At 38.9% G+C, this 13,675-nt stretch overlaps 1 protein-coding gene across 4 annotated transcripts in view; it reads left to right on the forward strand.

The window, feature by feature from the left end:
* The window catches only part of LOC139467852 (caspase recruitment domain-containing protein 11-like), a 73,908-nt gene that overhangs the window by 46,338 nt on the left and 13,895 nt on the right, over positions 1-13,675 (forward strand). For 3 of the 4 annotated variants that reach the window (XM_071249352.1, XM_071249353.1, XM_071249355.1), the window contains one exon: positions 5,964-6,332. The exons of the other annotated variant lie outside the window; for it this stretch is intronic. In XM_071249352.1, coding sequence (XP_071105453.1) covers positions 5,964-6,332 — 369 coding nt within the window. The remainder of the gene's footprint in view (positions 1-5,963; positions 6,333-13,675) is intronic. 4 annotated transcript variants of the gene reach the window in all.

Below are 13,675 nucleotides of genomic sequence, written 5' to 3' on the forward strand. Positions count from 1 at the left end.
ATTAGCAAATATCGCTGTGGGCGCTAATTATAGTGGGGCGGTTATTACTTTTTTAACAATCCCTAGTATATCCCAGGGCAAATCCGAAATTGAGCTATATCAATCCTTATTAGATCAAATGTCATTGAAACAATCAAAGCTTCTGGTTTCTTGTAAGGGTGAAATGATGAATCTCCATGCACCGTGACACGTGGCTTCAATGCGATACACAATATATAGAATATACCTGTATCACGATACATGATACAAAATACTTATATGAACTATCTTCACAAGAGAATAGCCATATCTAAATAGGGATAAATGTGATCTTGATCCGGGTCTTAATAGAATAGGTCTTCAGCAACCAGTGCTTGCCGGAGAAGGCGACTGTGCTTGTCGTAAAAGGCGACTAACGGGATCAGGTGGTCAGGCTCGCTGACTTGGTTGATGCATGTCATCGTATCCCAATTGGGTGGATCGATGCTCATGATGTCAATCACTGGATTGTCTGGTCCAGACTCGATTATTTACAGACCGCTGTCATTTAGCTGTAATATTGCTGAGTGCGGCATTAAACAACAAACATCATCATCTGAAATGTGATCTTGAAAGGCCTCCTGCCCATGTCCTGTATATCGTAGATTTGGGATGATTTAGGCTCCCCGAATACATTTGATTGCCTCAGAAATGTTAACAAGGAAGAAGTAGTCTATCTTCATTGTTTCAATGATATATATATATCGTTCAGTTTGTAACCTTTGTATTTTTATTCTGGCGTATCGTGTATCATATTGAGACCAGTGTATCACAGTATATATTGTATCATGATCTGTATCATTGCACCCCTAGTAGGTTTAAACATATTTAGTTCTCCAAAAGTGAATGGGTTCGGGGACAAGTTTTCCAACTTAGGACACCTTCCCTTAAAGGCACCCCTAGTTTCTGAACAATATGTCCATAAAAAGACAGGTAAAAAATTCAGCCAATACAAAATGGCCACATACGAAACACTGCCGTAGAACTGGTTTCTAAATAACAGGTTGACTAAATATTGGTGACTCGCCTGGAGAAAAGAGGCCTGATGGGTGCTAGGACACAATTGTTCTGTGACGTCATAAAGAAAGACGTTTGATGTCAACTCACTTCCGTAAAATTCACAATGTGTGTGGACTGTACAAAAATATATTTTTCTCTCGTCAGTTCGTAATGTAATGAAACATTATTTCAAAAGATTTCAGCATAAATGTCTACTTTAATTTTATCAGATGTTATATGTAAAACCTGCAATCATTACACAAACAGTTATAAGTTGGAAAATGGAACTTTGTGGAAAATGAGTCCAAATGTTTGATGTCAAGTATCTCTGCAATAAAATGTATGGAAGCTTGTGAAGTGAATATTTGGGTTCCTAAGATCCTGTTTGTTTTGAAATATATCGAGAAGTCAAAATGTGATTTTTCACCCATAAGGTCCTTTATCTGCTGGTGGGTCACGTTGATGGATTGTGACCCGATTCATTGTGTAGAAGACTCACTGGTAAACAGGTCCATTTTCATAACAAGACAGATGAATGAATGATTATCAGATCAAAATTGGCTTGGAAAAGAATTCCTAAAATAATTTCAACAAATATTCAGGAAGTTTTAACATAAACATATGATATTTAAATTCAGGTTAGGTTCAATATTAACTGAACCACATGTCACATGACAATGCCTTTTATTGCCTGGGACTGGCTTCAGAATGGAATCAAATATTGATGGATTTATAACACTTTATGAAGCTCATTTCTGGTGTCTCCTGCCATGATATTGCTGGCATATTGTTGAAAGCAGCATAAAACCATACTCGCTCCCTCCCTCACTCACTCACTCACTAACTCACTCACTCACTCACTCACTCACTCACTCTTAGGTTTCATATTTCATACTTTATTATTCATGACTTTAATTGTAAACGAGACATATGTATACGAAGTTGAAATAAAGGAGAAAGTACGCAATAATAATCAAATGTTGCGAATAAAATTTTAAATATTACCAATAAATAACTCAAAGTCAGAATTAGGTCTTTAGCAACCCATGCTTGCGGTAAAAGGCTTCTATGAATGTCGTAAGAGGTAATTATGCTTGTAGTAAGAGGTGACTAACGGGACCGGGTGGTCAAGGCTTGCTGACTTGGTTGATGCATGTCATTGTATCCCAATTGCGTAGATCGATGCTCATGTCGTCAATCACTGGATTGTCTCGTCCAGACTTATTATTTACAGACTGCTGTCATATAGCTGGAATATTGCTGAGTGCGATGTTAAACAACAAACAAACAAGGAATTACGGATTGTCTGTTCCTTGTGAACGGATGTTATCCCTTCCTCATAGCCTGGTCTGTGGGGGCCATTGTAGAGCTGATATTGTCCCAGGCATTTACTAGAGGTGACAAATATGTTGATGGTGCCAACAAGGAAATCTAAAATACAATGAATCAGATGTTGATAGTCTATCTTGCCTCTACCAGGCAGTAGTTTACCAAACAACAGGATGCACATTGACACATTGACACACAAGGCTGGTGGAAATCCAATCACTGCCTCATGACTCATTCTAACAATTGCATTATTAACCTTCGGACTTTGTCTATTGCCTTTTAATCCAGCATGACTTGACTGTCCCAAATCCCACTCTTAACCATAGACTTTGGAGACTGGCAGAACTACGATTTGTGAAATAGTGGCATCCTCATTGATGTGTAGACCATCCTTTTCATAGGTGAGGTGAGGTGAAATGGGGTTTAACACCGCGTCCTAGATTATTGCACTTATATAGCGGCGTTCGTGCGTGCATGTGTGCACTTGTACCAGTCCAATCTATAGTGCTAGCTCACTGACATACCATACCGCAGTTTAACATGAATACCCCACTCAGACACAGTATACTGACTCCGAGCTGACCAGTCCTTGTTTTAGCCCCTTAATGCTGAGCGCCAGAAAGGGTAACAACAAGTACCATCTTTTAATATCTTTGGTGTGACGCGGCCGGGGATCAAACCCTGGACCTTCCTCTCTCCAGGCGGATGCTCTACCTCTAGACCATGGAGGCGTCTCTCCTCTTCATTATGCTGTCATACTGACACATACTCACTCAGTGGTGGATAATCATGACAACTCATAGCAAGACGTAATAGTATTTTATCATCCAAAACTGGCTCCCACAGGAGATATCGCTTGGATGAGATCAAGCCATATCTAAACTGTAGATATCGCTGCAATGAAATTAAATCACAATGCTTGGCAGACCATTGTGACGTCGTTGGTTACCATGACGCATGGGCTGATATTTCGAAAAAAATCTTTATTTCTGTATAAATGACCACCAAAGACAATAAATAGATCTTAATTGTGCACCCCCCCTTTTAAAAAAAGCTGTATCCGCCCATGATGACGTCACAATCAAATGACATCACTAATGGCTCTGCTACTGAAGCTGTTTGCAGTACTTTTTACACTGAAGACACCGCTAATTACTGTCTACAAATTGAAAAAGTTGAAAGAATGATGTTGGATGATAAATAAAATCTCACCCTCGTGAGTGAGTTAATAAATAGAGAATCTCACCCGAGTGTCTTTTGAGATCAAATATCTCACACTCGTTGATAAAAGCGGCAAAGATCCTCAGCAAGCCTTGGAATTTTTCCACTTTTATCAACTCGTGTTGATATATTTGATATCAAAAGACACTCGGGTGAGATTCTCTATTTATTAACTCACTCATTCAGTGTCAATCATGATTTATAGCACAGATACTGCATTCAATGTAGGAATCGCTTTTGGTCTTAGTGGGGTTGTTCTTATAGAGATTACTACATATTTGTGTAGAAGTCGGTCATAGATGCTTATTAATACAGCGCCTCTTCTAAAACCTTTGGCTTAATTTATACATAAATAGCATGGATATTCCCTATCGTTGTGACATTAAATGATGCTAAGCTATATTAACATGTTCCTCAGCTAGTCTTGAATATATCGATAGATAGACATGGTTTAGGATGAAAATGTGTGGAATTACTTTGAAATAATTCAAATGCTAATCATTGTCTAAGTCTGTCATGCATTGAGACTACATGTATCCTTCAGCCGAAGGGGGCACAGGTGGTCCAGTCGTCTAAGGCTGTGAAAAGTTGTTTCCCTTGGGCCTGCCAGAAAATCACGGGACATCCTAATAATGATTCTAGGTTTGCCATGCTGATACTGGAATACTGTTCAAAGCGGCATTAAACCCAACTCACTCACTCAATATTCAGCTTAGGAACAACACTCTTTGCAGATAGTGCGTGGCTGAAGACAGCCATATTGCCAATATCAGAAAGATATGGCCGCCATGTTGAAACACCATGTACTTCAGTGATATATCATAGATCAGTTATGTTCTCTTGATCAAAAGTGTATTTTGATATATATACTGAATTATTTATTTATGTGTTGTTTATCTTAGTCAGTTTGTAATACTTTTGAAAACACGAAGAGCAGTATGTTACTTCTCATACAAGCTTCATTTCTAGATCTGATGGCACTCATGATGTCACACACATGCCCGTTGTAATATTCACACTAAATGAGATTTCCATGAATAAACTCCAAAATACCTTGATCATGTGAGTGAGTGAGTTAATGCTTTACGTCACATCGGCAATATTTCAGCCATATCGTGACGAACCTTTATCATGTACACAGATTTGAAACACATACGACTTGAATTCATTATAGAGAGGTTATATTATGATAGATTCCTGTCAATCTTGCTTTTGCTAGCTTCATTTCCTGTGCAAACCCAAACTCGCTTCATATGTTTCCTGCTCTGTGTCTTTTAATCTCAATGCGAGTTCTGTGAAACTGACAAAAACTAAATACCTTAAATATTTTGGAAACTAAATTCCTGCCTTCAATCATGTCTGCATTGCCAAGAAAACAAAATGCCCCAGATTTATAGTACCGGTACTAATCAAGAGAAATTATAAGATCTGAGAATTACATGTATAGCCATATCCTGTAGCAGTAAACTAGCGATATGACATCTCACCAGGTTACAGTATAATGACATGGGTGTTATGTGTTCCTGGTGCATGATCTCTTTCCTGCATAGAGTCAAATTGAAATGGATATATAAAACACCTTACATTGCTACCTGCAAACACTCTACACATCACTTTTTGTGATCGATGCCAGTAAACATTAAACATCACTTTATGTGATCCATGCCAGTAAACACAACCCACATCACTTTATGTGATCCTAATCTGTAAACACAACACACATCACTTTATGTGATCCTAATCTGTAAACACAACACACATCACTTTATGTGACCCTAATCTGTAAACACAAATCACATCACTTTATGTGATCCTAATCTGTAAATACAACACACATCACTTTATGTGATCCTAATCTGTAAACACAACACACATCACTTAATGTGATCCTAATCTGTAAACACAACACACATAACTTCATGTGATCCCTGCTAGTAAACACAACACACATCACTTCATGTGATCACTGAAACGCAACACACATTACTTCATGTGATCACTGTCAGTAAATACAACACACATCACTTCATGTGATCCCTGTCGGTAAACACAACACACATCACTTTATGTGATCCCTGTCAGTAAAAGCAACACACATCACTTCATATAATCACTGTCAGTAAACACAACACACATCACTTTATGTGATCCCTGTCAGTAAACACAACACACATCACTTCATATGATCACTTTTATGTGATCCCTGTCAGTAAAGACAGCATACATCACTTTGTGTGAGTCCTGCAATCACTTACAAGTTATTCAGCACAAACTGCTTACTATCATGAACAAGAGAAAAAAAAGCTCCATTCAAGAATGGCTAGAAGCATCTTGATGACTGACACAACTTTCTGAGAGACTCCTTCTGAGAATGTCCATTTTCTCTGTGTTATCAGACACAGATCTCCTGGCAACACAGGATGGAGCCTCACTGTCACACCAACGGCAACCTGGAGTTTGTACTTTGCCGGCTACGTTCAGAACAGAGTGCGATGACCAGACAAATGATACCATGATGCTTCAGCAGACCTTCAGTCTCCGAAAAGATGTCACGAGTCCGTCACGTGATGCTGCAACAAAAGGATTTAGGCCACCGATTGCAAGAAAACCAGGACCGAGCGTTCGCACCGACTCCATGGTCGTTAATATCTCTGCATCAATGAAAAAAGTTCGCATTACCCAGAGTCCTGCTGCTGATGATGACAGTGATCCAACATGTCGGAGTGACGATGATTATGATGATAATGATGATGACAATCAGAGTGGTACTTTGTTTTCCTGATAGCATGTGCACGCACCATGCCCTAGAGAGTGACTAGCTATACCCTATACTAACAGTGCCTGGGGCCCGTTTCACAAAGAGATCGTAGCGCTAAGACGGTCGTAAGTCTATGTTAAAGTATAGGAGTTACGGTTGTCGTAGCGCTACGATCGCTTTGTGAAACGGGCCACTGATCTGTAGGGCTGCACTATATGAGCACATAAATGTCATTGATAAACTAACAAAACAACATTATAAAGTGTTTGTGTTATATTCTAATCAGGGATAAGAGGTATTTGGCATTTAATCAAACTCTACAAGATTATCAGTTGGTTTCTCAATACAATTTCATGATATAGATTCTACATATATATAATATCAAAGAATTGAGATTATCAAATTACAGGAGGTTTGAAATCAAACATTTAAATATTCATATTTAGAACTAAGAAACCTTAAAGGAGAGATCAATATTATTTATTCTTTTTGAGTGGTGTAGTGCTTATGATATGGCATGTGTTTGACATTCATTTCTGTCCATCTGTCACTAACAATTTAGACATCTTTTATGTGTGTGCTGTGATATGGCTGAAATATTGCTAAAGTATGTGTAAAACAATACTCACTCACTTTATATAAATTTGACCTCTTTGTGACCTGACCAAATGTATTATGTTGGCACCTATGGCAAAACTCTAAGCCCATTGAAAGTAAGCCTGACTCTCTCTTCATCATTAGAATATAGGTAGTTATCTCTGAAAACATGTGAAATCATATGACAGTTATTTATTGTCGCTCGTGCTCCGCTTGCCTTGCATGCAGCGCGTGTTGCTTGTGCAGGGGTTTGCTTTTCTCACATCGGTGTGATGTTTTGTTGGTGTTTGTTATTGATAATGTTGCTTCTTGTGATTGTTGGGGGAAGCGGTATGTTTATAATGCAAATCAAGTTGTCATGCCAGCAGGTGAGAACAACAGTTACCAGAATAACAGTTGAAAATAATTATTTCGTCCACCATACATTATTATTCATATTTTTCTTGACGATTTTTGACATACTGCATCATGCATATTTATGCATATTTAAGGAGATTGCATTTAATTTGTCTTTACAGCACGTGTCATGATTGATCTCGTGTAATGTATTTCTTAGGATGATGGAATAGGTGGATTAGTCTCAATGGATGCCTCCATCTTCCCGAGACAAGGGAGTTAACTGACTTTAAAAGTCCAGTTTCCACCCTTGCTCAACTAGGCTGGAATTCCTGGGCTCACCACCAGTGACTATTATGAGTTATGTCCCTTAATTCTGTGCCTCTCCTATTTACCAATCAGATTCCACCTCTCATATCACTTGCATTTGCTTTAAACAAAATGGCGGCGGCGGCCCTCGATAATCAAGATCTATATTGTGATAAAATGGGTCTTACATTGCAAAGTGCATTAAATCACGTGTGCACCTTGATTAAAAACATGAAAAGATTTGGAAAATATCTGTTGACAACAAGTTGGTGGTGCAAATGCTTTGCAAATCCTGCAATCGACCAAAATCTGCATTACAGTTTATGAACCAGATTTTGATTTCTTTGCTTGATTGTGATTGGACTATGCATAGACTTGTTAGTCCAGCCAAAATATAACTCCATAATTCCAGCCTAGTTCGGAAAGGGTGGAAACTGGACTTTTATAGTCAGTTAACTAACTCCCTTGCCTCGGGAAGATGGGATGTGTCTGGAGCTGCTCAGGACAGATACTTTGCCCAAAGTCGGCGGCAAATGTCAGTAGACATTCATTTTACTTGTAACTAATGTAATGGTTTTGTAGAGGTCACTTGTATATCATTGCATGATAACAGGACCAATGAAAAGGAAGAGGCTAGCATGCTTAATTCTAAACTATTGTTTTGAATGCATTGTTGTATACCTTTGAAAATATTAGGAAAAAGTACAAAATAAAATTTAAATCACAGTTTTTAACAAAAGTTTGATTTCTTCAAAATTTGACTGCCAATTGTGCTTAGTTTGGAATTCCCGGTAGATCCCTGGTGTGACAGGTGTCTGCCATCTCCCTGAGTTGCCTCCCTTAGTGACTGGCCGTTTGATGTTCTGAGGGAGGCCTCGAATTGTCTTGAAATCAGTAATCTGCCCCAAAAGTGCTGGGATAAAATGGATCTGTCGTCAGGTTTTTCCCACAGAAAGAGATTGTTCACTGGCCATGGTCTTACAAATATAGAGTTTTAGGTCCAAAATAATAACTTCTTTCAGAGGCATTTTTTAGAAGTTGATTGATGACAAAGTAGACACACTTATATGTTATAAATAGAGACCACACAGTAGACCATATTTATATATTATAAAGAAGCTATTGTTAATAAATTATTCCAACCTTGTTTAGCTCCTCCTATCAGAGCAAAATATTTTTTTGAATCTTGGACAGGAAAAGATTCTGTCTGAAACCAACATTCCAGGCCACCATATTAATTAAATATACAATTTAGTAGCAAGCCTTTAGGATGAAATATGTACTAAAGTGGGGGAAAAAGAGGAAAATCAATAATTCAAATGATAGTACCTAAAACAAGAATTCTTAAAGGTGTATGATTTTTCCCCTCTAGTATAACAATTTACTGTGCAGAGTCGATTGTGCCAAGGGAATCTAACTGTGAGTTTGAATCACGCTGATAATGATCCCATGTTTGTAGGCTTCGCCAACGTCGGTGCGTAACCTACATCACTTGTCTCATGGGTAGACGTCGAGTCTTCGCAGACAGGCATGCAGTAATACTTCAGCATGACAACATCTTGGTTGAATGGGGGGCACGGGTGGCCCAGTCATCTAAGGCGCCGCGATTCACTGTGCAGAGTTGCGTCCCTTGGGCATGCCAGAAACCTATGATTGTGGGTTTGAATCCCGGTTCGCCCCGATTATGTATCTAGGTTTGTCAGCACCATACCCGTGCTCGTGGGTTTCACCGAAGTGGTACACGTCTGAGACCTGCATCACTTCGGGCTTTCCTCCCACATTAAGCTGACACGCCGTGATATACACGCCGGGTAACTGGAAAACTGTTAAAAGCAGTGTTAAACCAAACTCACTCACTCACTCACTCACTAACTCTTAGTTGAATGTATCTCACAAAACTAGAAAGTATTTGAGTAAATATTGTAGAGCCCTTGGCTGTTTTTACACAAAGTGTACACTAAGCCATTTTTAAAATGGGCGCTCCATGGGCTTTATGTCTACAGTGTGCCATACACCGTATTCACCATAGTAAGCACCCTGGGCACTTAGAAAATTTACAAAGGGAGGGACTAGCTTAAAACCATACACTGTGAATTAATGTTTTGTCAGATATCGAGCACTAGTGAACAAGGTTCATATGTGGGTGGCAATAATAGTTTTGATAATACCGGTAGTTACTGGGAAATATAAACCCCTTCTGCGCTGCTGCTTTTAAAAAAAAGAAGTATTATATACACAAGAAAATATGGACTGTCATGTAAATGTTCTGTCTAAGTAAAGGGTGCGTATAAGGATTACCTACAGATTGACCTCGAAGTTGGGTTGCTTTTTGGAGCAGGGTGCTTAATACGGCGAATACGGTAAGTTAAAATGAATTACTGTTCCAAGTGGCACTGAACCCAGATGCCGGGGTACAAGAGTGTGAGCAGATACCACAAAGGGCTGTGTCGAAGCCTCGTGGTTAAAGTTTCTCGGGTTCGATTTCCCACATGGGTACAATGTGCGAGGCCCTTTTCAGGTTTCCCCTGCTGTGAGATTGCTGGAATATTGCTAAAAGCGGCGTAAAACCATACTCACTCACTCACTCCATTGTCCGAATACACGATAATTTATATAAACAACAGATATGCGTTTACACTAGAGCTGATTGTGTATGTAACTCACTAATATTTAACACAAGCTAACTCATTTTGATATCAAGATGTGCATTTGCAGAAATAAAGATGTGGAAATAAAGATTAAGACTACATTTTCTTATGTTGTTGTTAAACTTCAGGGCCTCGTTCCACAAAGCAATTGTAGAGCTTCGACTGCCGGAAAGTCTATGTTAAAGTATGGGAGTTACGATCATCTTAGCGCTACGATCGGCTTTGTGGAACTGGGCCCAGGTGTGTGACTTTATCTGAGAGGTATCTTTGTCTGGAGGTGTCGTAGGGAACAAATTCAGATTGTGTGATATATTCTGATATTTATATGATGACTAAATAATTTTCAGTTCTTTGCTTTGTAAATCGAAAAAAAGGAAGTTTTTGTAAGAATCTGGTTAAGTGAACTGAAGAGTGCATCTGTGGCCATAAGTGCAACTGAAGAGTGCATCAGTGGCCATATCGTCAAAATCTTCCTTAGTTGCATCCCTTAGTTGTATCAGGATCATGGGTTCATATCCAAGATTTGCACCAATTATGATATTTGGTTGTCACGTCAAAACTCATGCTTTTGGAGTTGCACCAAATAAGTAAACATCTTTACTTAGTCACTGTAAGTTGGAACTGTTAAGATCAGGTCTTTAGCAACCTATGCTCAACGTAACAGGCGACTAATGTGGTCGGGTGGTCAGGCTCACTGACTTGGTTAATGCATATATCATCGTATCCCAATTGCATAAACCGATGCTCATGATATCAATCACTGGATTGTTTGGTCCAGACTCGATTATTTACAGACCACTGTCCTATAGTTGGAAATTACTGAGTGTGGCGTTAAACAAACAAACAAACAAAACAAATATTTCAGAAATACAGTTCAAAGAGGTTTAAAACCCAACTCAGTGATATTCAATCTACATACAATTGTCTTCTAAACCACAAAGCAAAAACTGGAAGTGCTCATAGCATCTGCAGCAATCAGTGAGTCACACTTTCATTATGTTATGAACCTTCCCTCAAATCAGTTCTGCTCTTCAGTTCAAGTCCCATTAACTCCCTCACCTACCCTGTCACTTTCTCTGATTCCCCGTAATCCTTCACTCCTACAACCATATTGCCTAACAATGACCTGAGACTTCAACCCCTGAACATCCGGGGTAGAATAGGTCTTCAGCCTAAAATGCTTGCCGTAAAAGAGAACTATGCTTGTTGTAAAAGTCGACTAACGGGATTGGGTGGTCAGGCTTGCTGATTTGGTTGCTGCATGTCATTGTATCCCAATTGCGTAGATCGATGCTCGTAACATCAATCACTGGATTGTCTGGTCTAAACTCGAATATTTACAGACCACCGTTATAATGCTGGAATATTGCTGAGTGTGGCGTAAACAACAAACAGACATGCTATCCACTGACAAACAAAAACTGAGATGTAACAGCGGTACAGCCTTAGTGAATATAAAGGCGACTATGCTTGTCGTAAAAGGCGACTAACAGGATCGGGTGGATCAGGCTTGCTGACTTGGTTGATGCATGTCATTGATCCCAATTGCGTGGATCGATGCTTATGATATTAATCACTGGACTGTCTGGTCCAGACTCGATTATTTACAGACTGCCGTCATACACCTGGAATATTGCTGAGTGCGGCGTTAAACAAAAAACCAACCAACCAGCAACTACAGATATAAACATTGCAATCTATACTCAAATTCCTTACTTTTTGGGGTTCGCTGAAGTTTTGCTGAAGAATTAGCTTCGGGAGATTAATATGATACAATTAAATTTGTGTACTGAATGTATGAATACTTGTTGGCGTTTGGTTAGGTGTGTAGATAAATATTATACCAATAAATTTGTTTAGCTCAATATTTAATAATAATTAATCATTTTGGGGGGGCATATATTTTTGTTTTGTGTGGAAATATAAATGCTGATTGTGCTTATTGTGCTGAATACTTTGCTGTAAGATTGTGTGTATTTATATTACCTGTTCACAATGTGCACAAACCAAAATGTAAATTTATGTGGACAGTGACAGAAAATAACCGTTTTCATCCACTAGACTTTATAATGATAGCATACAGCAAAACCATTAAAAATGACAAATTTCTCCTAGTCCTTATGGGCAGATTTGCAAGGACCATATGACTAATGCCTGTTTCTATTGCCATGTGGATGAGTGTTATGCTAAACAAATAATATGTTCTATTCATTTTGAATAAAACAAATTTTAATTTTATTTGTGAAAAAATCAGTAAATAATGTTGGGATATATTGTTTAGGTGGAAATAGTTGTTAACCATGGGTTTTACTTTCAACAAGACACCAATACCACACCTATTTACACCAAAGATGACAGGATTATTTTCTTTCATTCTTTTCAATTTGACGCTTTGTTACAAATACGATTATCTTCTTCAAACATGCAATGGAACAAAATAAAAGAAGCTGTAAGCCATAAGTCAATCCTGTCATCACTGATACTGCATCTTGTAACTGCAACTTTTAGAGCTGTATCCTTCATCTGGAACATCACCTCTAGGTTAAGGGCCACACAAGCATGTACGCGTGATCTTTGGATTTAACCAAGCATGTATGCTTATTCAATTCTGACAGTTCAGCATGTGTTCTTTGTCCTGGATTCCGCAAGGATAACAACTATTTGTAGGTTAACTGGTTGTCCAGCCTTAATACAATATCTTTGTCTGCGAAATAATGGCCACGTTTTTCTCTCTGTCTTTTGGTCGCTGATACAAAGCTACCAGTCTTCCATGGTCATGTTCTACAGATGTCCAATGCTGAAATTGCAGGTTGGCCAGAGTGGACATATATACTTGTCAAAAGGTGTTAAAAACCATACCGTGACCCTGCCATGACAGATTAACTACAGTAATATGAAAAAAATTGGGTGGTCCTTAACTTCTTTTGAGTAGTATAATGTTGCTTAGAAAATCGATCAGTGGTTTGTCTGTCCCAGACTTGATTATATGCAGGAAAAGCGGCAATATTGCTGAGCATTGGGTTGAGCAACAAACAAAAGCAGCCTATATTTATACTGATTGTGACATGTAGAGAGTGCATGGCCCTGCTGTGTGATGTTCTCATGCATGTTCTGCATGTTCTACTAGTGGACTGATGTTTGCTGACTGACATGTTGTGATGGCCTGTAGTTACATGTACTATTGGACTGATGTTTGCCTTGCCCATGCTGACTAACATGTTGTGATGGCCTGTAGTTACATGTACTGGTGGACTGATGTTTGCCTTGTCCATGCTGACTGACATGTTGTGATGGCCTGTAGTTACATGTACTGGTGGACTGATGTTTGCTGACTGACATGTTGTGATGGCCTGTAGTTACATGTACCAGTGGACTGATGTTTGCCTTGCCCATGCTGACTGACATGTTGTGATGGCCTGTAGCTACATGTACTGGTGGACTGATGTTTGCTGACTGACTT

The sequence above is a fragment of the Haliotis cracherodii genome, unplaced genomic scaffold (genome assembly GCF_022045235.1).
Source record: "Haliotis cracherodii isolate W230 unplaced genomic scaffold, xgHalCrac1.p SCAF_2, whole genome shotgun sequence".
NCBI classification, from domain to species: domain Eukaryota; kingdom Metazoa; phylum Mollusca; class Gastropoda; order Lepetellida; family Haliotidae; genus Haliotis; species Haliotis cracherodii.